Genomic DNA, 26,963 nt, shown 5'->3' on the forward strand with positions numbered 1-26,963 from the left:
GGCTGTGGGCCTCCCAGAGGACCTTTAGGCAATTAATAGCTGCTTCAAGAAACTTTACTTTAGTGGTGCAGTTGCTAAATTGTGCCTGTAAGTAATTCTAATTAAAAGCTAAACTTGGATAGAATTGATTCTTTGGTGGGGTGAAAAGCCCCCCAGGTAAAATTAATACAAACTTAATCTTACTCTGCTTTTTTTCCTTTCCATTCATACTCACAGAAAATACACCTTAGTGAACAGTGTTCCTTGGCACCCAGAATGACTGGGTTTTGTTTTTTACTATTACTGTATTTTCATAGTGGACCTACACTTTAATAATGACTGTTTTTACAGACACCACTCTATTCTCAGAGGAGTTTGGGTATTGTACCTAGTATCCCAAACACATGGGCCAAGGGTCTAACTTCCGATGTAGAACACCAGTATGGCAGAGAAAAGTAACACCTTAACCCTACTACAACCTTGTCCCTCTGGAACAGTGCAAATGCTTCTACTGACTGAGCAGGGGAGGGAGTGCAAGCTATGAACCTAACTCCAATACCAAGTCCCAATGCAAAAACACAAGAAAACAGTGAACATAATTCCTCCAAAAATAATTCATCTAATAATAGGGTCTCCAATAAGAGTGAGTTGAATGAAACACCAGATATTCAAAGTATGTTCAAAGAAATCAAAGAGAAAACAAAACTCCTGAATTACAAGAGGACACAAATAGCTGTGCAATATGACAGAAGGATACGAAAGTAAAATTCAATGAGGAGAAATACTGAAGAAATGAAAACCTCAGTAAAGCAAATAAAATGCCCCATAACTATCAGGACTCTAAGACAGGGTAGAAGAAATGGAATATTCAGGCAACTGACATGGATGAGTTAATAAGGTACAACAGCACTGGCAATCTAAAGGGCACTATGAAAAGATGAATCTATAGATTATGAACACTAAAGAAGAAGAATTTCATGCTAAAGACACAGAAAATCTATTCTAATCTGGGGAAAGAATTGTCTATCCAGGTGGCATTTAGAAAAAAAAAAAAACACAAAAGCATATCCATGGCTGGAGAAGTCATAGACCTTCAATGAGAACCTACTACTACTAATTTCTAAACCAATATAATTTCTAACTGTGTTCTAAATATTTATATTTATATGTTTATTTAGACTGTGTTCTAAATATTTATATTTCGATCTACAGATTAAGTGTAGCACTCAGCCTTTAATCAAAGAAACTTTGCAACAGATAGAGACTATGTACAGAGATCTACAACTAGTCAAAGCACAGAGAAGACAGAACGGGATGCCCAACCCTAACTGATGTATCTACAACAAAACCTTTACACCTAGGGCTCAGGGAAAACAGCAGAAAAGTGATTGGAATGACTGTAGGAGCCAGAGGCCCGGGACATCTGTTGCTAGACAGTGTCCCTAGGCAGGAAAGGGAAAATGCACCCGTGAAATCAATATGATTAACTGAACAAGAGCACCATAATAACACCAGCTGACAAGCCAATGTAGATGAAGTTCCACAAGGTCCCACCCCTAGAAAAAAGAGCTACTGGTGGTCAATGGTCACTGAGAGGAGAGTCAGTTTCCTTAGGAATGAGTGCCTGCATAGGATATCCACTCCCAATGGTTAGTCCTGAACAAAACTATGTATGACCAACTCTAAACGGACTCAGTGGGATGTACTTTACATGCACACACAGTATGTTAACAATAAAAGATCTTAATGGGAGGGAGGGGTTGGGACATAGTCAAGGAATGGAGTTGTGTGAGAATTCTGAGTATTTGTGAGAACACTCCAAGAAAACAAGACAAGAATTTTGTGACCACAATTTTTCAGAACACAGAATTGTTCCCAGAATGTGTTTTCATGCTCCCTCGAGGTGTAGAGGATAGGAGGTTACTTCAGATTATCCATTACAACTAGCTATAGTTACTTGTTTATATTCCTCTATGGAAAAACATGGTTTTGGCACATATGGCTTGTCCTTGTGATTGGACACTTTACTCATGTGATTCTTCTTAACCCTCAGAGTATAAACTGTCTGATGCACTGAATAAAGCTGGTTATTGCATGAGACTTTAGCCTGCCTCGTTTTTAGGTTCCATTCTCCCAGGTCCCACAACTTCTAGAGTGGTAAATGGAGGTCAAGGAAGGAGTCTTGGGGGGGGGGGGGAGTAGAAGTGATACAGATATAATGTTCATGAATGAAGTTCTCCCAAAATTTTAATTATAAACAAAGACTAGAAAAGAACTCAAGATTGTTGGGAGCTGTGCAGTCTAGTTTCCGACCAGTATAAGTGCTTATCCAATGCATCTCCAGATGAGACAAAACCCACAGGAACAATTTCACTTGGCAAGAACCAGTAGACTTCGGGACAGCCAGAATACTGCTGGGACCTGCAAACTCTCTTATAGTATTGATGATTTTCTTGGCAGTCTTAGTATCATTTTGTCAATCATGAATGGGACAGATGTGATTACTCGTGAAAACCCCATTTTTTCTCAAGTACTTTCCCCTAAAATTCTTTGGGAACTGATGCTTCTCAGGTTTCTTGTCTGGGGATGCCAGCTGTCACTCCAGATCCCAGGAGCTGTTTTTATTCAGTGCAGACCATTCTATAAATATGCTTTGAATGAGATTGTTGTTCTTGAAAATATGTGCCTATGTTTAACACCTTCTAGTTTTGTAAAGACAGGATGTACCTGGCTCGATATTTGGCCAAGCTAGCTAGCAAAATGGTAAGTGTTGTTTTTGGCTTAAAGATATTTTGATGTAACCCCCCTTACATATTTGACATACTTGTTTTTGCCAGAAGTTAACGTTGGAGGGTAAGAAAAACATGTTTGTTAGTATGGGAAAACATGCTTGTTTTTGAAGAATAAATAAAGATGGCTCGAGGGCCACTTGTGTGAAACTCATCAGGTGATTGAACACTACTTCATTTATTTGTGCCAGCACCCTTTCCCCAACTCAGGACTTGAACCTGACCTGCAGCCATGGCACATGATATTACAGTTAAAGCACTAAATATACAAAACAAAGAAAGTACATTGGAAGTCGCAAAGAGAACAAGTTGCATGTAAAGGCAGGCCATCTAAATAAAAACAAATTCCTGAACATACGCTTCAAAGGCCAAGAAGGCTTAGAACCATATTAAGCTCTGAAAGATAACAACTTCCGGCCAACATTATCATAGCCAAGCTATTGATCATAACTGAAGGAGAAAAGAAGGAAGAAAAAGACTAATGGCATCTCTGACCAATAGTCTAGTTCTGCAGAAGATATTCGAAAGATAAACATAACCAAAAGGCCAAAGGAAAGAATAACCACAAAGGAACAGAAACTACATAAGCAAAAACAAGAAAGTGCCTAACACTACAAAACAACAAACTGATGGGAACTACTTTTTAATCATAATTGAATCTTCATAGACCAGGCTGGTCTCCAACACAGGGATCCACCTGCCTCTGCCTCCTGAGTGCTGGGATTAAAGGTGTGTGCCACCATGCCCTGCTCCAGATCAAATCTTAATTACCTTGATTCCACAATCAAAAGACACAGACTAGCAAAAGGAAAAAAAAAAAAGGATCTACCTTTTTTTATTGCCTCCAAGAAGGCAACATCAAGGCACCATCAAGGGCAGATACTAACTACCTTGGGGTGAAAGAATGGAAAAGGGCATGGGTTTGCCAAGAAAATGAGCATAAGAAACAAATATTGCTGTTCTAGTATCTGACAAACTATACTTCAAACTAAATCTGTTCAGAAAAGACAAGGTCATTTCACATTAAGGGACATTTATATTCCAAATCAATATATTCCCCAAACACAAGTGCACCAAATTATATATAACAGATACCACTAGAAATAGACACAGACACAGGTTAGCTCTACACAATAATGGGTAACTTCCATACCTACTCTCAGCAATACACAGGCTATCCTCACAACAAATAAACACCTGAATTAAACAGCATCCTAGATCAAATAGTCCTAACAGATATCTACAAAGCATCTCATCCAAACACAGTCTTTTCAACATCCCATAGCACTTTCTCCAAAATACATACATAAGAGGACACAAAGCAAGTCTTAACAAATACGGGGAAACTGAAATAATCCCATGTGTGTATGTTATCTGTCATCAAAGGAATAAAACTACAGAACATACACTAACTCAAGGAGGCTGACAACATGGGGAGGAGGCAGTCCTGGAGCTGTGGCTCAGCTGATAAAAGCACTTACTGCACTTTCAGAGCACCGAGCTTGCTTCTTAGCACCCATGTGGGGTTGCTTACAACACCCCAGCTCTGGGAGATCCAACAGCCTCTTCTGAACTCTGAGGGTCCTTGTACCCACATATTCACATGGCCATACAAAGTCACATACATACACACATAACTTAAAAATAATAAACCTAAACCAACTTTATAATTACTAGGCTAGAATATAAATACAACATATCACAACCTATGACACACAATGAAAGCATACTGTCAAGGTAGGGCTGGGTGCAGAATAACCTTCAGGAATCCGTATTGTCTTTCCACCTTGCTGAGGTAGGGTCTCTCTTACTGTTTCAATGTTTTGAATTAACATTATTTAGTGTGTGTGTTGTGTATGCACAGGCCACATGCACGTTGAAGCCAGAGGACGTGAGGGAGTCAGTTCGCTCTTTCCACCGTTTGGGTGCCAAAGATTGAATATGGATAATTAAGCTTACTTACTGGGTCGCCTCACCAATCCTCTCCTATTGCCTGTGTCAGTTTTGTGCTACACGCTACCTGGTCTTCAAGCTTTTGCCTGATTCCCTCTCTCTGCCTCCCATCTTCAAGTAGGAATGCTAAGGTTACAGATGTGAGCTACCACATCTAGCTTTTTACACGGGTTTCAAGAATTGAACTCAGGTCATTAGGTTTGCATGATAAGTGCTTTACCCCACTGAGTCAACTCCATATAACTATGATCAGTTTTAAGAGGTAACTGCCTACCTATGTTTTAAAAAAATCAAAGACATCACACATCATTTTAAAATTCACCTTAGGGTCTTGGGAAAACAAGAATAAGACAAACCTGAAATCAGTGGGTAGAAAGCAAGTGACTGAACAAGGGCATTGACCAAAAGATGGCTACAATGGTTAGTTTTTAATTGCCAACTTGCCAAAACCCAGAATCCTCTGAGAAGAAAGTTTCAATTGAGGAATTAACTAGATCAGGTTGGCCTGTGGGCATGATGGAGAGGATTGTCTTGATTATTAACTGACCCATTCCCTGGACTGGGCACTGACCTATATATAAGTAAAGAGGTTAGAAGATCTATGAGCAAGCAGACAATGTGAGTCAGCCAAAGAAACACACCCTGGCCCTGAAACCAGAGCCAAAAAGTTACAAAGGGCCAGTGAAGGAAACATACTGTGGCCCTGAAACCAGAACTAAAGAAACACCCTCTGTCCCTGGCCAACTCAGCACGAAAACCAACCAATCACTAAGCACAAAAACCAACCAATTCCTGAGCATGGAATCTAGCCAATGTCTGAGCTTGTCCTAGCTCAGGGATTGAAATCTGACCAATTCCCACCCTGAAAATCCTCGCCCTACAAAAACTTCACTCCTAAGAAACCCTATGTAAGCCCTGTGCCTGTTTAGTTGTGAGCTGCCTTTTTCTATCCTGGCAGAGGCAGCCACCTCCTGGATTCCTCCCTCTGAACAAATCTCTTGAATGGGGTGTGGGTGAAGACCTTCTTTCCCAGAGTGGAGCAGCGCTCAGAAAAGTAACAACTTTCACTGGAACAGGAACAAACTGCTACACTCTGCTGGGGTTTCCCCTTTGCAGAGTGAAGCAAAGAAGAAACTTGATGGAGCAGAGTAGAGAAGCAATGGACACAGAGCTCTGCAGGGAAACTCTCTTAGCAGAGTGGAGGAGGGGAGCTATTACTGCTCCGAAAGGAGCAGGATTGCTACATTCCCGTGGGGAAGCCATCCCACCAGAACAGAGCTACAGATACAGCCTGGCTTCTGATAGCCAGGATACCTTTCCCTTCAGAACTGTAAACATTTGTTTTCTGCTAACTGTGGATGTGGTGTGACCAGCTATTGCAAATTCCTGCCCTGAGACTTCTCTGCAATTATAGGACCTTTTATGTAACCTGGAATTGTAAGGCAAAGAAACATTTTACTCCCCCATGTCACCTTTTTTCAGGTTATTTTTATCACAGCAACAGAAATGAAATTAGGACACAGCTCAGCAGGTAAAGGCACTTGCCACCAAGTTTGACCACATAAAACCAAGACTTAGGGCTGGCATGGGTGTAGAACAGACTCCAGCAAGTTTGTCCTGTGACCTCCATGTGCACACACACAAAATAGATAAAATATGAAATGGAAGGGTCACAGAAATGAACAAAATTGACATGAAAAAATATGTAGAATCCATGAAATGACAGGAGCAGCAAATCCTTACCCAAGCTAACCAACACTGAGAGAAGCCCTAAATCAACAGAATCAGAGATAAAACGGGAACCACTGCAAGATACCAATGAAATCCCCATCCCCAGGACAACCTAAAAGAAATGGACAAGGATACAACCTGCCAGTTACATAAGGAAGACAAATTATTTAAACAACCATATAACAAGCATCAATACAAAGAGATAAAAACAACAAAAAAATTAAAACAACATAAAAATCTTCCAACTAAAGAGTTCTGTGGTGACTTTTTTTTTTTCTTTTTTTTTAATAAAGATGCCTTCCACAGGCTCATATATTTGAATGCTTAGTCACCAGGGAATGGCACTCTTTGAAAGGATTAGAAGGGTTAAGTGTGATCTTGTTGGAGGAAGAGTGTCACTAGGGAGTGGACTTTGAGGTTTCAAAAGCCCATGCCTGTTGGGAACTGAGGCTGGGTCTGTGATCAGTTATGGAACGAACCTTGGCTGAACTCTGGCTGTTTCTCTTGGCTGTACATTTAGAGCCTTCAGTTATACCATAAAGGTTTGATGATTCAGTAACTAACCCTGTTTAGTAAGATCAGCCACTAGCCCCATTACCCTATATAGTAACCTTTCTTGTTCTCATAACTGATCTTTCCATCATGCCAACATCCATTCTTTGTGATTTTCTATATTCTGCTTGCAAGAACACCTGCTCCCCAACTATTCTTCTTACCTCCCCTGCCCTCTCCCCTATATCCTGCTCTGCCAGCCTATATAATCTCCAGGTAGAAAAATAAAATTTGCCACTTGATCAGAATCCTGTCTGTGGTCAATCTCTGAGTCTCTTGTTCCCATCTCCCTCCCTTGGGTCTTTGGGTTATAGGTTGAAGTCTCAAGGGTCCAGCAGGCACATGCCAGGCCTAGGCACTCTCTCTCTCCTCTCTGTCTGTCTGTCTCTCTCTCTGCTTGTGGATCTTAGCTACTGCTCCCACATCTGCCTGCATGTCACCACACTCTCTGCCATTATGGTAATGACCTAAGCCTCTGAAACTGTAAGCAAGCCCCAATTAAGTGCTTTATTTTGTAAGAGTTACCTTGGTCATGCTGTCTCTTCACAGCAATAGAACAGTGACTAAGACAAACCCAAACCTTTAGGAAAAACAGTATTTCTCAAAGGTATTATATAAAACAACTTAAACAATAAAGCCAGTTTGCCCTACCACTAGCATCAGATAAAGATACTACAAAGAGGCCTTGTCCACCGCTGCTGCCTCCTACTGCCGCTGCTGGTGCTGCTGTGTGCTCCTTCAAGGCGGACCTGGTGCCTCTTTTGTAAAGCGGCAGCTGAGGAGACTCCGGCGCTCACCATGGCCAACGAGAAACCCAAGGAAGGAGTCAAAACCAAGAACAACGATCATATTAATTTGAAGGTGGCGGGGCAGGATGGTTCTGACATGCAGTTTAAGATTAAGAGGCATACACCACTTAGTAAACTAATGAAAGCCTATTGTGAACGACAGGGATTGTCAGTGAGACAGATCACAGATTCCTGTTTGATGGACAACCAATCAATAAAACAGACACACCTGCACAGTTGGAAATGGAGGATGAAGATACGATTGATGTGTTCCAGCAGCAGACAGGTGTCTACTAAAAAGGAAACCTGCTACTTTACTCCAAGAATATATTCACAGTTAAAAAGCCGCAATTTGGTTCTGCCACATCCTGACTACTATAACATAGCTTTCTCTGTTCTTTCATTTTCCTGTCCCCATTTCTTTATTGTACATAAAGTAACTGGTGTATGTGCACAAGCACATTGTGCTTTTTTTTTCTTAAACTGAATGGCCACTGTTGTGTTTTGACTGACATCAGATGGAGATGGTGGGGGGAGGGGTACTAGTTCTGTGAGAATATCCCCCTTTCTCCATCAGTGGCAAGCTCATTCAGCTCTTTATATTCCAGTAAGTTATCTTGCTCACAATGTTTTAACAAAAGAACCCAACAACAAAATCCTTGCATACCTTGTTCGATTGGAGAATTTTAATGTTTTTCATTTATCATTGTAAAACCAAGGACAATTTTATAACTTTTTGTACGTAGCTGTTACATGTAGGGCAATCTGTCTTTACGTAGGGGTAAATTACTCTTGAACAAAATGATCCTAGATAGTTTTCCCTTCAAGTCAAGCGTATTGTTGTTAAAATAAACTTCTTGTAAAAGAATATATATATGTGTGTGTGTGTGTGTGTGTGTGTGTGTGTGTGTATTACAAAGAAAGGAAAATTATAGCTCTATCTCTCTAATGAACACAGATTTAAAAATTCTCAATGCAACACTTGCAAGCCAGGCTGGAGAGATGGCTCAGAGGTTAAGAAATTTACTGTTCTTCTAGAGGACCTGCATTTGATTTCTAGCACCAAAATGGCTGTTCACATCCATCTGCAACTCCAGTTCCAGGGGACCCTCCAACCTCTTTTGGCATCCTTGAGCAACAGGCATGCACTGGCTTACATACAGGCAAAGCACCCATGCACATAAAAATAAGCCTTTTATTATTAATGCAGAAAAGGGTTTTGATAAAACATCAACATTTGTTCCAGAATTATTCACAATAGCTAAGTTACAGAACTAACCTAGTTTAGTTTATGTACACAATGATTTTTTTCCTAACCATAAAGAATGCAGTTATGCTGTCTACAGGAAATTGAATACAGATGGAGATACTCACCTTAAGGGAAATAAGTCAGTCTCAGAGAGACAAATACAAGTTTTCCCTCGTTTATGGTTCCTAGATTTTATATAGGCACTTAAAATTACACACATATATATGGCATGGAAGTAGAGGCAGAACTGTCTAGAGAAACAAAGGGAATAACAGGACACAGAGAAAAAGAAAGGTGTGAGGGCATATGGTAAGAGGGAGAATATGTTCCATGTACATTGTGTACTTGTATAATTATTTGCTGATATAAGAAAGTACCATATACAATGAATATTGTCCTGAAGCATTTTAAGATATTTAATAGGTGAGGATACTGATCTTTAAACTAGACAGCTTTGTAAAGTTGGCGTTTTCCTTTTAGGGCAACGAAAAGCCATTCGAGGCTTTTAAGCAGGAGAGTGGCTTGTTTTGACATACTTTTTTTAAAAAATGACGAGGGCGCTGGGAAAATAGTTCAATCCGTAAAGCTTGCCACTTACTTGCTGTATAAACAGGAGGCCTTGAATTCCACCCATGGTAGCAACTGAAGCAACAACTGCCTGAAATCCCAGGGCTGGGGAGACAGAAATGAGACCTCGGACTCCCAGGTCCGCCAGCCTAGTCTAATCTGTGGTCTCCAGGTCCCTAGTGCGCTCACGCATGCACACAATCATGGTGTGGAGAGCTGAAGTACTTTAAAATACTGTATGGGGTGGAGATAGAAGATCGGTTAAGAAACCTTTGCAAGCAAGAGATAACTGTGACTTGGGCAAGAGATGGAACTGTAGTGGACATAATCAAGATACTGTTAACTGGTAAAGAGCTGGATAGCTTATGCAGGAAGCAAAGTTAAGCGGAGAGGCTTTGCTAAACAACTAGTTTTCTGTGGTAAACAAAACTGGAGAAAAGAACATCCAACGAACAAGCTCTACTCCGAACTATAATAATGGCTTTTATTGATTGAATGCTTACTATGTGCAACTCTGCTGGGAAACTTACAAAAAATATTTTTTTTCAATTAAAAATTCCCAACACTACCAAAATTAGTTTTGTCGAAAACAGGTTCGGAAATGGGGTGGGGGGTGGGGTTGTCTCACCGCTGCGAAGTGCTGGAAGCCGAATCTGAACTTAAGTCGGTCTCTGCGGCGGCTTCTCTATAAGGTACCAGGCCTCTTTCCTACGAGATCGAGATTATTTGAAATAAGTTTGTTCTCTGAGTTCGTACCCCTAGGCAAGGCGCCCTCACGTACTTGGGCACCAAGTAATCGCCCACCCTCCTGGGGTTGCACCTCAGCGAAGGAGCACGTCCCGAGCACACACGGCGTTGTTTCCAGACTGGCAGCCGAGTTAAGACCTCTTGCAAACAATTGGTCAGAGCTGGGAAGGAGTCTCCCGATTGGTGGACACTCGGGTTTCCTCGCAGAGCGCTCCCCTCCGTCTGAGATTTTTCTCCTATTCGCAGGCACTTCCGGGCGTCGCGGACCTCTGACGTTTCCTCTTCCCATTGGCCGGCAGCCGCGGCAGCAGGTCCGTTGTCTGACTGGCTGCCCGCGCCGCCTCGGAGGTGAAGTGTACCGCGCTGATTGGCTGCAGAGTGGCGGCCGCGTGTGATGTCCTCGGCGGCGATTGGCCCACGCCTGGCTGCTCGCCGGCTCTGGGGCTCCCGGAAAGTGGCAGCTGAGGAGGGGGCGCGCTAGCTGTCTGGGCGGCCCGGCAGGAGACCCGGGCGTGAGACGGCCTCTCAGCGGCACGGGAGGCTGAGAGTGCGGGACCAGGCGACACCATGGCCCCGCAGAACCTGAGCACCTTCTGCCTGTTGCTGCTGTACCTCATCGGGGCTGTGATGGCCGGGTGAGGAAGGGGCTCCGCGCGGCACAGGGCCCGAGGGGCGGCCTTTGCTGAGAAGGATGCGGGTGGCATCGAGGAGGGGGCAGTGAGGGAGCGGCACTGGCGACCCGAGGGACGGAGGGGCAGTGAGGGCCAGGCTGACCCTGCGGAGTTGGTTGCAGTGCCAAATACTACGTTTGTGCATTGGAAGGAGTTAAGTGGCTGTGAACAGGAGTAGAGTCACGGAACTCCGAGGAAGGGAAGGCTCCCGATGGAAATGAAGGTAGTGAATGCCAGGCTGGGGTTGAAGTTGTGGACACGTCTTTGCTGAACTGGAGGGAGGGTGGGGCGGTGGGATACCTGGCTTGCAACAAGCCTCCGAGGGGCTGACACTAAAGTGGGTGGGCCATGATGCTCTAAGTCAGATGCAGGTAAGAAAGCCAAGCTCAGACTGGAGGGAACTGGCTTGCTTGAGGAAGCAACAAGATCCCTTAGAGAATCTTCGTACTTCCCACCTTCTTGAGCTAGCAAGCCTGAACTGTCTGTCATCTTACCTCGCTGTCTGTCTCCATGGTTCCTTGAGCTGGATGGTATGAATAGGAAGAGCACTTTACTAACGGGTGATAAAAACTAGGATTCTAGCCATTTGCGAATCATACAAGTTTGAAGGAATTTTACCGATGTTCTGAAACCAAGGGGAAACATTGTGCCTTCAGGGAGAAAGAGCAGACTTTGAGATTCTCCCGGCATTTAAAATGCACGACCCTATAGTTCCCATGGCTCAGGATACTGTGTAGCAGACTTGTGTTCTTGAGTGCTGTCAACCTTCATCCCAGCTTTTGGCGGGTGAAAACAGGTGGATCCGAATTCAAGGTGATCTTCAGCTCCAGAGGGAGTTTTGGACTTGCCAGGCCTATATCATCCCCTATCTCAAATAAATAAGTGACCACAAAAATAAAAACATACCAAAAACTAGTGGATGTCAGAGTAGATGACAATCTGTAGGTTGCTACATTCCCTCGAATAGCTTTTAAAGTTGTTTCCTTTATACTTTTTGCTCTTTGCCTGTGTGCTTAAATTTTGTCATTTTTTTTCCTTACAAAATACTTTAAATTTCTAAAAGTTCACATTTCTTACATATGTTTTATTGTCTCCCCCTTAGTTTGATTAAGCATGAGTACCCAAAGTATTTAACAAAACATGAACATAAAATTTTGGAGTTGGAAGTTGAGGTATTCTTGGTCTCCAACTCAGGATGTAGCTGGGGCAACCTTGAGCTCATTCATGCTCCTTTAGTCACCAATTCCCACAAGCTAGGATTGCGGGCATGAGGGACCACTCCCACAAATACTAATAGTTTTTAATGCTATTGCTTTAAACTTCAGTCACTCATAAAGTAGACACTGAGCTATAACAGCCATTTTTCAGAGCTGTCATTTAAACTTTTTCCCCTTTAAAAACAATATTTTGCTTATTCTCTGACAATTTCATATACATACAATATAACCATACTTACACACACACACTCCCCCTGAGGAGCACACACATGCTCCTTCTCACTTCTTATAACTCACTCAGTCCAGTCAGTTGGTGTGATTGCTGGAGTGCTGACTGATGGCTTGCTCTTTGTGAAGGTCTTGTTCAGGTAGCCAAGACTTGAGTGAATTTGTGAGTCCATTTCCAGAAGACAGAATCTGACAACACTCCTCCCCTTCCCCTGCTTTTACAGTCTTTCTGCCCAACCTCCCAGAGTGTTCCCTGAACCTTGGGGACTTGGAGAGAGGCGGGGAAGGTTGAAATAGATGTTCTGTTTAAGGCTGAGCACGCAACAGTTACCTATTCTCCACACTTTGGCCAATTATGTTGATGCATTTACTACCACCTGTAGAAAGAAGTCTCTATGACCAAGGCTGAGTGTGTGTGAATCTGTAGATATAACCTAAATATTACACCACAAAACAATAGTAATAGGTCTCCCAGTCCCCAGGGCCTGTGACCTCCCGAGCCATGGGTTTTCAGATCTACAGTGCCAGATAGGGATTCCCTTCTGTGGAGCAGGCCTCAAGGCCAGTCAAAAAGCAGTGGGTTAACCCCACATTCTTCGCTATTGTACTGGATGTGGGTACATGTTGCTTTTTTTGGTCAATAGTAGTAATTTTTTTCCTCATACAACCTACATAAACTTCTGGTGCTGTGAAAGCTGGCCAGGAGGCAGGCAGTTTGAATGTCACCTCCAGCTTGATTTCTGTATGTCCAGTAATCAGAGTGTGTGTCATCATCAGTGGGGTCTTCCGTCTACTTATGATGGGCAATGGTGGAGCCTCTTGTTTGGGGGCCTCCCTGACTCCTAACTCATAGGGAGTTTTCCCATACCTGGCACTGAGATTTTCACTTCATAATCTAGTTCTAAGGGAAACATTGTCCACTCAGGCAGGGTACCTATGTTCAGAATCTCCCATCTTTCTGTGTTTGTGTATCTGTCTCTCTCTCTAAGATTTTATTTTTAAGTACATGTACATGTGTGTCTGTGTGTAGGTGTGAAAATGTAAGTGTGGGTGCCCATGGAAGGAAGAAAAGAGTGTTGAATTCCCTGGAGCTAGAGTTAAAGATAGGTGTATATCACCCATCATGGGTGCTGAAAACAAAATGCAGCTCCTCTGTCAGAGTAATACAACTGTAAGATATGGTTGGGGCCACTTTATATATTTTTTGAGTTAGTTACCAAAGTAGTGACTTTGCATGGGTTTTGTTGTTTGTTTGTTTTAATTTTTAGTTTTGTTTAATCAACCCCTCTCCAAAAGCATTACTTAAGTAAGTCTCATTACATAATTGGCCTATTCATTATTAAACAGCTGGTTCCTTTCTCATGAGATGTTAAGACTTTACAGATTAGATAGGAACTTCCTGTGGGTGATAAGTTTTAAAAATGGTATAGTTCAGCTGGGCCTGGTTGCACACACCTTTATCCCAGCACTTGGGAGGCAGAGTCAGGCAGGTGTCTGTGAGTTTGAGGCCACCCTGCTCTACAGAGTGAGTTCCAGGACAGCCAAAGCTACAGGGAAACCTTTTCTCAAAAACCAAAATTATATAGTTGAGCAGGACATGGTTCATAAACCTATAAATTCAGCATTTACGAGGTAGAGGCAAAAGGTCAGGAGTTCAAAGCAACATAAAACCCTGTCTATAAAAACCAACCCAAAACCCTGACAAAATGATTAAAATAACTAAATTACTTTTCAAACAGTGTGACTGGGCTATAGGTGTGTGCCATCATGAATTCAAGGCTTCATGAGTTAGAGGCAAGCACTTTACTGACTGAGCCACATGCCAGGCCATAAAATACATTTTTTTAGTATTCTCTAATGTCTTGGTTCCCCAGTTCATTTTCCCCATACATTTTAAGATTACCATCCATACTATGTTAGTGTCTATTATGTGACTTTTCTAGCCCCAATATTGAGATAATGTTTCCAGAATAAATTCCAGTAGCTAAAATTCTGACAACAAGAGTAGATGCTGTGAGCATTCGTGTGTGTTCAGCTTATTCAGGAGAATTTACTGGTCTCTTCAATGAGCTGGAGGTGGCCTTTCTCTGGAATGTCTTTTATAGTCTTATTTTAGCTTTCCATTAACACTTCCTGCAGAGAACCCTTTTATGACTGATCCCAGCGTAGTCCCTGCCCTTGTTCTCTATTTTATGTCCCAGTTTATATCATATGCATATTATCAACCACCAGACTATAGAGGCTCCTGTATGTGAACTTTAGAGCCTGCCTATCTATCATAAAGACTCAATTTTGGCAAGTTAGTGTAGTTACTGGCGGTGAGTATATGAAATGTACTTTTTTCCATCCAAATACACTATAATCCTTACATACAGATGAATGTTGTTCTTCCTTTAGAGTTATTATGTAGACTTTGCTTAACCTTTATTTTAACTCCTTAAGTCAGTCCATATTTAATGTTCCCAAAGTGCTACTGTTAGGACATTTATGTGAAATAATCTTTGTGAATAAAGATAACTCTTGAAATTATTTGACCTTTGGAGAAGTCACTGGGGTGGGGCTGGAGAGATGGCTGGCCAGTTAAGGGCACTTGCTGCTCCTGCAGAGGTCCCACGTGGTGGCTCACACCCACCTGAAATGTCAGGTCCAGGGGATCCAGCTTTTCTCAACTCCCAGGGTACCTGCACTCAACCCACACATCAACACACATATGTGCTCATAATTAAAAATAAAATTATTTTTAAAAAGCATTTGGAGCCAGCATAGGGAGTAAAGAGAGAATTAATTAGATTTTTGGTTTTTAGCTGGAAGTAACATAGAGCCTTAAAGCACAAAAATAGTCTCTCTGCTGAAGGTAACTCCAAAAGGAGAATGCCGCCAGTGCTTTTGCCTGTTTTCGAGTTGCCTCCAGACCACAGGCTCTCATTATGACTACTTCAGTGTCTGAGACTATAAACTCTAGCGTACTCCTTTTTACTCATTCTTTTTATATATGTGCACATATCACATATACCTTCACCTTTATATTTACCTGCTTCTATAAGTAGACCTAACTGTAAAGGGAGAAAAAAATACTTTCCAATTTTAAAACTGTTACACATCCTGGGGCTAGAAAGATAATTCAGTGATTAAGAGCACTTGCTGTCCTTACAGAGGGTCAGGGTGCAGTTCCCAGCACCCACATCAGGCAACTCACAACTGGGAAGGTTCTGCATTCTACAGGCAACTGCATGTGGTACACATACAGATAGACTGGTACACATATACACATAAGTTTTATTGTAGTATATAGCTAGAGAGATAGCTCAGACAAACACATAAATTTAAAAACAAAAAATGTTATTCACCCATTCCTCCCCAAGGAAAGAGCTATTGACCATCAATAGTTGCTGGATGAGGGGGCAGTCATTTTTACATGGGGATGCAGGCGCTGCTAAGTTGCCCAGGCTCCAGTAAATACCTCCCTGCCCACACTTACGTAAGTCTCCCTGACAAAACTCAGTGGGACACAAACAAAACAATAAAATATATGAAAGTAGAAAAGGTGGACTTACTAGGAAGAAGGAAGGTTTCGGTGTGAGGGGTGTGAGAGAAGGTAAGGATTGGGTGAGAATGTCAGAGAACATTATGTGCATGCATAACATGGTCAAAGAATAAAGAAGTAAACTTAAAATGTAATGCCAAACTCTCTGATGAAGTCTTACCTACCATCCTCTCAGGCGAGATTTCTATAAGATCTTGGGAGTGCCTCGGAGTGCCTCTGTAAAGGACATCAAAAAGGCCTACAGGAAACTGGCCCTGCAGCTTCATCCTGACCGGAACCCTGACGATCCCCAAGCCCAGGAGAAATTCCAGGATCTGGGTGCTGCTTATGAGGTGAATCATGGAAACAAACGTAGGAACAACAGAATCTGTGGATGGGGGAAAGCCCAGAATGCATAGAAACCTCCCTCAGATAGAACATAAAGGTGAAAATAGTCTGTGTTCCCAGATTGTACCGTCATTAACCATAGATTGAATTTCCTGCCTTTTAAAGATTGGTTTTTATTTATGTGTATATAGCAGATATGTGTGAGTGTCCACAGAGACTAGAAGATGTATCAGATCTCTTGAACCTGGAGTTACAGGTGATTGTGAGCTGCCTAACATGGGTGCTGGGAACCAAATCAAACTCAGATCCCCTGCAAGAACTGCAAGGGTTCTTAATGGCTGAACCATCTTGCCAGCCCCTTTGACAGAAATTCATAGCCTGGGCCCATGTCTAAGTCTGAGAGGGTTGCTGGCCCCTAAAATGACATGTAACATTTTGTTTCTTGTGAGATATAGATTTTATATTTTGTACTGTCTTCCAGGAATAGTGTCATTATTTGCTAGGAACCCAATACTCAACAATGCTTCCTAGGAAAGAATGATTTACACCATTTGTTGTTGTTGTTCAGTGCTTTATAATGCTCATGTGTTTCCCCCACCCCACCCCTCAAGCTCTCACTACTAACTCTGGCTATCCTGGAACTAACTATGTAGACCAGGCTGGCCTCACCATGCCTGGCTTCGCGTGCTGCTCTTGATAATGACTCCACAGTGCTCTATCCATGACCTGAGCAGGCTATACATATCTCACTTGTGAAATTAAGGTGTATTTGGCCCTAACCACCTTTGTGGCATTATTGCAGATTTCCTTTTTTCTTTGTGTCATTCATAGCTGTTTGCTTCTCTCCCAGGTAAATTAGCGTGCACAAATCTGAACATTCATACAATTCAAAGACTCTTTAGCAAACAAAAGGAGTTTTTCCCTGTGCTGAGCTAAGATTGATTAGTGTTAACATGTTGTGAGATTAGTAAGAGTCTGCATGTTAGTTGACTAATCATCTACTCCTGGCAGGCCCACCCCTTCTCACCCCTTGAAGTAGGCAGTGTATAGTTGAGCTCCTGTGACTCTAGCTACTGAGAAACTGAACTCAATGTATCACTTGAACTCAGAGTTAAACCCAGCCTGAGCAACAAAATGACGAGTTGACACATATCCAAAGGAAGATTGAAAGCTCTTTCATTTTCACAAGTATGTGTGCATATGCTTCAGGTTTCTAAAATAAAAGAACTTTTTGTATTCTATTTTCAACCTTTATTTTTATTGTTTGTACATGTGTATGTTCCTGTGAGTACAGGAGGTACCCCCAGGGGCCAGAGGCTTCAGATGTGCCTGTGGCTGTGGTTACAGGTGGTTGTGAGCCACCCAGCATGGCTGCTAGCAATCAAACTCTGAAAAAGCAGCATGTGCTCTTAACCACAGAGCCCTCTCTATTCTGTACCCCCTCTTTTTTCTTTTCTAAATTAATATGCTTTTTTTTTTTTTTTAATTAAGCAGGTGAATGTATTGCCTGCTTGTCTGTAGGTACACTTTGTGTATGCCTGTTTTCCATGGAAATCAGAAGAGGGCATTAAATCCCCTGGAACTGGAGTTATGGATGGTTGTAAGCCACCATGTGGGTGCTAGGGACCAAATCCAGGTCCTCTACAAGAGCAACAGATGCTATTAACTGCTGAGCCATCTTTCCAGCCCTTTTTAACAACTAATTTTTAACCAAAAAAAAAAAAAAAAAAAAAAAGAATTAAAGCTAGGGAGTGGTGGTACATGCCTTTAATCCCGGCACTAGGAAAGCAGAGGCAGGCGGGTTTCTGTGAGTTCGAGGCCAGCCTGGTCTACAAGAGCTAGTTCCAGGACAACTAGGGCTACACAGAGAAACCCTGTCTCAAAAAAACAAAACAAAAAAAGTACGAAAATGTAGCTGTGGATTTTACTTCGGAGCCCGTGACCCTGTTTTCTTGGCATGCCGGTCTTCTAATGTATAGTGTGTGCTGCAGGAGTGGGTAGTGTTTTTAAGACTACTAATTTAGTGATAATCTTTCATACATAATTATATTCTAGTTTACAGTTTAATGACATAATATAGCACAGAGCTTCCGGTATTAAATTTGGAATTAAATTGCCTAGAAAATTAACCTGAGCAGTCCATCTCCCTTTCTTCCTGGTCCCTTCTCAACCTTCACAGTCACTTTTCTTACATATACTTTTTAAGGTACTAAATCAGATTTAATAATGTGAAGTTAAAAGCATGCACTTAGCAATGTGGACTAGACCATGCTCTGAACTCTTCAGTCTGTTGAAGCAGCTTGCCAGTTGTGGTGTTCCATGTCTACAGTCCTGGTCAGGAATCTAGGGCAGGACAAGCATGAGTTTGAGACCAGCCTGGGCTGCATTTGGAAGTCTAGGCCAGCCTGAGCCATGTAGCAAGACCTTATCTCAAAACTCCAAAACAAACAAAAGATAACAACTTTAAATATGCCCAATACCATACGTAATGAAAATCACACTCTGGTAAGATTTAGAATCTCAGGGTCAGAATAGAAAAGAGCTATAAACATGAATGTACCTTAACTGACTTACAAAGTATGACCCTTTCCCCACTGGCCTTGATCCCAGGTTCTGTCAGACAGTGAGAAACGGAAACAATATGATACTTACGGTGAAGAAGGTTTGAAAGATGGTCATCAGAGCTCCCATGGGGACATTTTTTCACAGTAAGTTATTTGCCCATTTGCTAAGTATTACATCCTAAAACTAGACCACTTAGACACTAAATGAATTATTCTCAGAAGAAAAGGGCGGAGTTAGTTGCCTCTGTTTCATTCTGTGAACAACAAAGGGATGGCTATGATAGTCACTGTCAGGGAAGGAATTCATAGAGTCTTTTGACCTCCTATTGCACTTGGCTTTCTGGGAATTCAGGGTAGCTAGAATGCTAACAAATACTTCTCACTTTGAACCTCTCCTTGTTGACATTTGACTCTCCATACATCATGATGTTTTATGCTGAAAGATCTAATCCAGAGTTCAGCTCTGTAATTATAAAAAGAAAAATGTTTGAGTCTGCACTTGTATTGAGTGAACATTCATTTCTTTAGATTCTCAAAGGCTTCTATGAACCTGCCCCTCAAGTAAGAATAGGTACATTTGGTAGCGTTGTCTGTTGAGCCTGTCAGGAAAGTACCTCTTCCCCCTGGCCACTGAAGTGATGCTGAAGATATCAGAAAGAGAAACTTCCTCTCCAAACTGTCCTTCCTCTTAGCTGAAGGTTTAAGTCTGTGTATTGTAATTCAAAAAAGCAGCTGGAGAGAGGAGGGCTGCATGGGACAGATCTTGGATGAAGGGGAAAGGGAAGACCAGCCTCTGGGGACAGGAGTAGCAGAAGAGAAGAAAGAGGTTGGGGTGGGGGAACAGAGGCAGGCAGAGAAGGAAAGAGAGGGAGAGGCGTGAATATGCACAGGTGGTGCTCTTAGTGACTGCAGCTGAGGACATACCCTGTCAGAACCACAAGGACAGGCCAGTACAGATGCCTGAATGCTAACAGTGGGCACCTGTACAACTCAAAAACACTTTTTATCCAACTTAAAGTAGTTCTTCTGTTATCTCCAAACACTGATTTTTACTTTGTACAGGCCAGGACTTTTTGTACAGGTTGGTAGCTTCTTTGTCAAGGTTAATTTCTTAAGAGCACATGGAGTGAACACAGGCAATATGCTCAAAGTGTTCAGGATTAACCTTAAAGAATTCCTTAAATTAGGCCGGGTATAGTGTGGGCACCTTTTATGCCAAGCAGAGGCAGGCAGCTCTCTGGCCTACAAAGTGAGTTCCAGGACATCCAAGGTTACACAAAGAAATCCTGTCTTTTAAAAAAAAGAGTTTCTTAAGTTAAGCAGAAAGTTTAAATTGCACAGGAGTATGTATATTATACCTTTTTTCAATAAGTCTGTCATGTCTGGATTTTCCTCAGTATTGAAATGGATTATTTCATTGATTGAGTTCAATATTGAATCCATTGTGTGCTCCTATGTGGCTGTTATGTATGGGATCATATTGTTTTAAAGAGTAAGTGTATTTTTATAGTGGGAGGTAACCTGATACTATGTAAATTAAAATTTTGTAATATTTGGCTTCAGTATATTAAAAAAATGTCTGTTTTATACAGTGTGCTGGTAGGAAGCAATATTTTATTAATGTGAAGAAAATAAATAATTGTGAGATATAAGATTCAAGTTCTTTTCTACAGCTTCTTTGGAGATTTTGGCTTCATGTTTGGAGGAACCCCTCGTCAGCAGGACAGAAATATTCCAAGAGGAAGTGATATCATCGTAGATCTAGAAGTTACTTTAGAAGAAGTATATGCAGGAAATTTTGTGGAAGTAAGTTCACACAATACACCAACTTATACTGACATACAGAACTTGTACTTCTGACCAAAAATCAGGGACTTTAGTGTACTTTTGTCTTCCCACAGACAAGCAGGAGTGACTGACACACAATTGAATTACTCATAATCCTTAATTTATAACAGTCACAAACTGAACTCACTACCTACCCCAAGAACAATACCCTGCTTTTACCTGCCTGTGTGTATCCCATCCCTTACCTCACTACAGAGATAACTTCACCATTACTCTGCTGGTTTACTGCACATACATGAACCTAAAACAATGCATTTTTATTGTCTTTGAGTCTGTCTCATTTTTGAGACAGATTGTCACTATTAGTCATCCTTGTTGCTTACAGCTGTCAGTCTGCTGAAAAAAAAAAAAAATCTCTTGTAACCATCAATAGGGATGTTTGGTTTTGTTGGGTTTTTAATCCCAAAGAACATTCCTGTACATATTCTAGTTCCATATAAGCAAGGATGTCACTTACATGGGTAAGCATAAGAGTAGAGTAGCTGGGTTGTGTTAGCACATGTTCGTGCCTTACAAGAAAATGCCAGAGGATGTTTGAAATTGTCTGTGTCAACACTCAACATGCCTTGGCAATTTATGAGGCTCAATAGATTTGCTCTGCTGCCCCCAGTTCTGGAGCTGTGGGAATTGAAGCTAAGGCTACATACATGCTAGGCAGTTAACTCTGCCCATATGGGATATTCCCTGCTCCCTTTCTAGCATTCCGGATTATTAGAATAGGGATGGGATGTTATCTCACTGTGGTCTTGGTTTGTGCATCTTGGTTATCAGCTAGGATAAGCATCTCCTTTGCCCTATGCCCTGCTTTGTCTTTCTCTGGTTGATTTGTAATGTAAGACTGCTTCATTTTTACTACTGTTTTTGTTAGCCATAATACAGATATGTCTGCCCATTTATAACATAACTTGTCTTTATACGGTATTTAAGATTTATTTTAATTCAAGTGTTCATTTTAATGTTAAAAAGAAATCTGATCTTCACTAGTTTTTGAGTCTTCTCTTTTAAAAATCTGCTCTAAAGTGAGAAAGCTGTTCTATGTTCTCTAGTAAAAGTCTGCAATCTTTAATTTGAGGTTGTCTTTCTTTAAGTCTGGAATAGACTATACATCTAGACTGCATACTTTCAAACCCTGTCATTTTATTTAACCATATGTGCTGCTGTCTCGTCACAGTACATGAGAAGAGTAAGAGCTACCTGGGGAGCTATGGCGATTAGATGAATGTGAATGTGTCTAGAGGTGTTTACAGCACTGTTGCAGGGGAGTTTTTTCCAAACATTTGTATCATTTCACTACATGAGCACAAGTGTGCGATTACACAAATACAAGAATGTGGGGCTTTTTTTTTTTTTTTTTTTTTTTTTTTTTTAGTTTATTTTTAATTTTGTATATGTCTGTGTGGGGCTCTGTGTACACAAGTATTGGTGTTCAAGGCATCAGATATAGATGCTGGAACTCAAACTCAAACCTACAAAAACTCAAACCCTACAAAAGCAATATGTGCTTTTAACCACTGAACCATCTCTACAGCTCCAAATATGTTCCTTTTGGTTTTGTTCTGGGGCATGAAGTATCACACAGGCCAGGCTGGCCACAAGGCCACAAACTCACTGTGTAGTTGAGGAAATTAGACAGACAGATCATGTACTGAGAGGGATTGGATCTTTGAAAACAGCTACACAGAGATGCTTCTCACCTCTTCAATGTGTCTGAATGGTGTCAGCACTGGAATTAGTCTGGACTGGGTTGCGTGAAACAGAGGTAGTTTGGGGAGATTAATCATGGGACTGAGTGATAGCCACACATCAGTTTTTGCACACTGTGATGGTTCTATAGGGGCTATGCTTTACACAACTCAGTTTTCCCAATAACATAGTGATCCTATGAGCTGTTTTATTCCGTAGCCCGAGGTGTGTCTTGGAAATGCTGGATCTCCACCATGTTTTGGAGTCTTATTCCCCTCTGTCTCTACTCAGCTTTGGGCTTCGATTAGAGTAATTTAAGTGTATTTGCTTCTTTCTTGTGTAGGGGTTGATTTGTACCCCCCCCCCCAGAGTTCTGCAAACTTTCAGTTTCTGTGAGAGATAGCTTTCACAGAAGGCATATGTGCAAAGTGCTGCTCCACTGAGGAAACTAAAAGCTGTTTTATGCATTCTTAGGTAGTTAGAAACAAGCCTGTAGCCAGGCAGGCTCCTGGCAAACGGAAATGCAACTGTCGGCAGGAGATGCGAACCACACAACTGGGCCCAGGCCGCTTCCAGATGACCCAGGAGGTGGTTTGTGACGAGTGCCCTAATGTCAAGTAAGTGAATATTCTGATTGTCTGTACCTGGCTGTCCCCTCCCCCACCACGTTCCACCAAGAAAGAGAGCAGTGCATGTCTCTAAGCTACAAGGTAGCACCTCTCATTTCTGTGGCAGATGTTTGTTTCCCTCCAGCTCTGGCTGTGAAAGCAAACCCCGATGTTTGTGTGATGCAGAGTCTCTATGCTCTGAGTGTTGGCATGTGGAAGCCCTAAAAAGGCCCAGATATCTTTGGCAAACAGTTCAGTGTGGCTGTCCAAGAAAAGACTCCCAGCACAGTGGTAAAGCTGATTATAAGTTGGGGTTTCATTACTGTTTCCTTTGTTGCCTCAGACTAGTGAATGAAGAACGAACACTAGAAGTAGAAATAGAACCTGGCGTGAGAGATGGCATGGAGTACCCCTTTATTGGAGAAGGTGAGATACTGGTGTTTATTATCATAACTCACTTCTGCCTTATCCCATATCTTAATGGCTACCTAGTATGTGGGAGGAGTGGAAACCTTGCCTTCTCAGACTCGACAGAGGCATTGCCCGAGGCAGTGGATTAAAACTTACTTGGAAGTGCCATATAAATACATGTTCAGCTTATTCAACTTGTGGTATTCTTTGAACTGTTCTGACCAGGTGAGCCACATGTGGATGGAGAACCCGGAGACTTGCGATTCCGGATCAAAGTTGTCAAGTAGGTATCAGCTGGGAGAGGCATCTCTCAGCCCTGCATCTCAATTGAGTGATTATGGAGATGATGCATGTGTACTTTTTCTTCTGTTCTATGCCTACTGTACCATAAGTAATTATTTCTAACTCTGCAACCATACTGAAAATAGGAGGTGAAGTCCTGACCTTGAGCCCCAGTTACTTACTTAGGAAACTCAAAAGATGCTGGAAGGGAGGTAGGAATTGAAAAGAGAGGTGGGCATTGATTGGTAGAGTACTGCCTAGCATGCACAAAGCCTGAATTTGGGCCCTGGCACTGTATAAACCAGGCTGGGTGGCACATGTCTGTTACGCCAATGTTCAGGTGGTAGAGACAGGCAGATCAGGAGTTCAAGGTCATCCAGCCTGGGGTACATGAGATCTTATCTCAAAACAAACAAAAAATCAAGAAATGAAAAGAGAGGCCATCTGCAGTAGGAATCGAGTGCTGCAATTGTTTTCCATAAAAAGGCCATTCAGTCATATTAACATCCAGCTTTCCCTTTTATAGGCTTCTCTCTGGTGTAGAATGCTGCTTAAACAGTAGTTTTGCATGGGATTCAGGCTTTCTTATTTGTTGTTCTCTTATTAACTAGTTGGAAACCAGTGATAGGTCTATGATTAGGCATGACTAAAACATTGTTCCCAGTGGATTATACAGAGATGGTCCTCGCTATCTGGATTCCCCCTCTCTGCACTCTGTGCTGGCTGATCTTTCCCTTGGCTTTTCTTGCAGACCTTGTCCCCTCACAACTTCTCTGAGAGACTAAGACAGTTGCTGTTAACCCTCAGTAACCCTAACCCCTTTGGTAAGGTGTGGGTGGGGGACTTGAGAGGTAGGATGTCATTCTGTGGCCCAGGCTGTCCTTTAACTTGGTGATCTTACCTGTCCCTCTCCTCACCTTATCTGCTGGACTAAGGAAAGCACAGAAAATTCTGCCAAATATTGTCTTTTCTGTAACCTAATTGTTGATGGTTTTCCTTGCCTTGGTGTACTTCTGATTGTACTTTACACAAATCTGCAATCTCAGATAATGTCATATGCAAAGGCATGTCAAATGCTTCCTGTTTGAAAGAGTGGTGTTCATCTTTTCCCAAGACTTTTCTAGCACTTTAAACTTTGGCGGTTTTTACCTTTTTCTGTTTCAGGCACCGCATATTTGAGAGGAGAGGGGATGATTTGTACACAAATGTGACCATCTCACTAGTTGAGGCTCTGGTTGGTTTTGAGATGGACATAACTCACTTGGATGGTCACAAGGTAAACATGCCAGCCTTCCAGCTTTGAGGTCATGTGGTGGGTTCAGTCCTCTGGAAGCAGAGGCTCCTTTCCAGTGTTTCCTCTGCTGCAAACATCCAGCAGTAACATCTCTGTTTTTAAGCCTGCCTGTGTCTGCTGGTGTGAGGCCCCCTGCTCCCCCTCCCCCCACGCTGAGCTGTGGCATTAGCTTTGTCGCCTGTGCTCACTAAAAGTTGTATGATGGACTCAGGGTGTGCCAGTGCTGCTCCACTTGGTTCCTTTTGGCTTTCCAGGTACATATTTCCCGAGACAAGATTACCAGGCCAGGAGCCAAGCTGTGGAAGAAAGGGGAAGGACTTCCTAACTTTGACAACAATAACATCAAGGGCTCTTTGATAATCACTTTTGATGTGGATTTTCCAAAAGAACAGCTAACAGAGGAAGCAAAAGAAGGTAGTGTGTGTGTGTGTGTGCGTGCGCGCATTCAGTGTTTGTACAAATGCATTTGGGTTGACTATATGAAAGCAAAATAGCAAAACCCCTTGGAGGCATTAGACATGGATGTAGGCCTTTCTTTGTAAAGGCAACAAATCCTGCTATCGCTGTGTTCACTAAAGGCTATGTACTTATGGAGTAACAAGGAAGTGAAAAACCTAGACTAAAGTAAAAGGGAAGATGAAATTTAGGAGAATTGGAGGCCAGGGGTGAACTTCTCTGTGCTTAATGAAAACAGTACCTGGTGGAAGTGTTTGAAAATACTAAGGAAATGGGTAAAGGGGGTGAAAATGACAGAAGAGCAAGAAACAAGGAACAAAAGGTTCCTTAGCTGACGTGATTTCACTTCTTTGTTCTACCTGTTCTCCTTTCCTAGAGCTTCATGGGATTTGGGGGTGGGGCTTGAGAGAAAGAAAGAAGTGATCACATGTGAACACGTGTGTACGTTTGAGGTGTGCACATGCGAAGTTGGAAACTGGTTGTTATCCAGCCGTTTGGCCTCTCCATGACACTTCTACAAACCCTGGGCGGTCACATTTTTGTTAATGTAGTCACTCATTCTTTCTGCAGGTGTGAAGCAGCTACTCAAACAAGGATCGGTGCAGAAGGTATACAATGGACTGCAGGGCTACTAGGACTGAGAGAAATTGGACTTTGGTTGGAATAGGTGGATCAGAGATATTTATTGTCTGCAAGGGTTTTTCTGCGTGTTTCATTATTTTCAATATGCAAGTTTGGCTTAATCTTTTTTTTTCCCCTGATGATCGTCATGTCATGAATAAGAGGTTTAAGAATCTGTCTATTGCATTCAGACAAGAATGACCAGCAAAAGGTTAACTAATACCTCTCCCTCTGGGGCTACAATGTCTGGTGCTGCCATCCGAGGTCCAAGGAGTAACGTCTCAGAGGACGCCAGAGCAGAGGAAACCAGATGAGGGGTTAGAGATAATTGTTAGCTGTTTCACGATGCCAACTGGAGAAGTCTGTTTTTAAATACATCTCGTTGTTATTTTTTTCCCTTGACTCCTGTTTCTTTTTCCTGTGAGTGGATGGGTGTTCTTCCCATCAGGCAAGATGGACACACAGCATGCAAAGGAACGATGAGGGTCCAGCCCCCAGACCTCACTAAACACACACTGTCTCATAGCAACGAGCTTGAAGAAACCTAATAGATCAGAGACTGAGCTACAGGAATTAAAGTTACACAAAGACCTCGTTGTCTCTGAGAGAACACATTTTCTCTTTGATAATAATAAAATCTGCTGTGAGTATTTTGCTGTTTAGAAAGTACTTTTTGTATATCTATCCCAGTTGGCCTTATAATCAGAGACCTGTTAGTTTAGGAACTAAGGTGGCCAGCTCTAGAAAATAAATATTAGAAGAATTGCAAGTGGTGTTCTTTTCTTCCAGTGGCACCAGATTCAGATGCTAGCTGGCTTGAGCACACTTGGCTTTTGAATTGCCTTTGTTTCTCC

General features: G+C 42.1%; 2 protein-coding genes across 3 annotated transcripts in view; one reads left to right on the forward strand and one right to left on the reverse strand.

Moving 5' to 3' along the window:
- Tbccd1 (TBCC domain containing 1) overlaps positions 1–10,354 on the reverse strand; it is a 47,119-nt gene extending 36,765 nt beyond the window's left edge. Inside the window, exon 1 of one of the 2 annotated variants that reach the window (XM_051191212.1) lies at positions 10,237–10,354. The gene's annotated coding sequence lies outside the window, so the exon portion shown is untranslated. The remainder of the gene's footprint in view (positions 1–10,236) is intronic. The other variant, XM_051191211.1, reaches the window with a different exon arrangement.
- Positions 10,355–10,765: 411 nt separating this feature from the next.
- Positions 10,766–26,511, forward strand: Dnajb11 (DnaJ heat shock protein family (Hsp40) member B11). Its single transcript, XM_051191213.1, has 10 exons — positions 10,766–10,990; positions 16,191–16,347; positions 18,953–19,050; positions 20,580–20,712; positions 22,912–23,054; positions 23,389–23,471; positions 23,682–23,739; positions 24,903–25,014; positions 25,287–25,446; positions 26,059–26,511. Exons 1-10 carry the CDS (start codon positions 10,923–10,925, stop codon positions 26,121–26,123), a joined length of 1,077 nt encoding a protein of 358 aa, XP_051047170.1. The 5' UTR covers positions 10,766–10,922; the 3' UTR covers positions 26,124–26,511.
- The last annotated feature ends 452 nt before the right edge of the window (positions 26,512–26,963 follow it).

Source organism: Phodopus roborovskii, unplaced genomic scaffold (assembly GCF_943737965.1).
Source record: "Phodopus roborovskii unplaced genomic scaffold, PHOROB, whole genome shotgun sequence".
Lineage (NCBI taxonomy): Eukaryota > Metazoa > Chordata > Mammalia > Rodentia > Cricetidae > Phodopus > Phodopus roborovskii.

Coding starts and splice junctions, on each gene's coding strand:
- Dnajb11 (XM_051191213.1), top strand. CDS start 10,923: ATGGCCCCGCAGAACCTGAGCACCTTCTGCCTGTTGCTGCTGTACCTC. Junction 19,051..20,579: donor CATGGGGACATTTTTTCACA/GTAAGTTATTTG, acceptor TCTTTTCTACAG/CTTCTTTGGAGATTTTGGCT. Junction 25,447..26,058: donor AACAGAGGAAGCAAAAGAAG/GTAGTGTGTGTG, acceptor TTCTTTCTGCAG/GTGTGAAGCAGCTACTCAAA.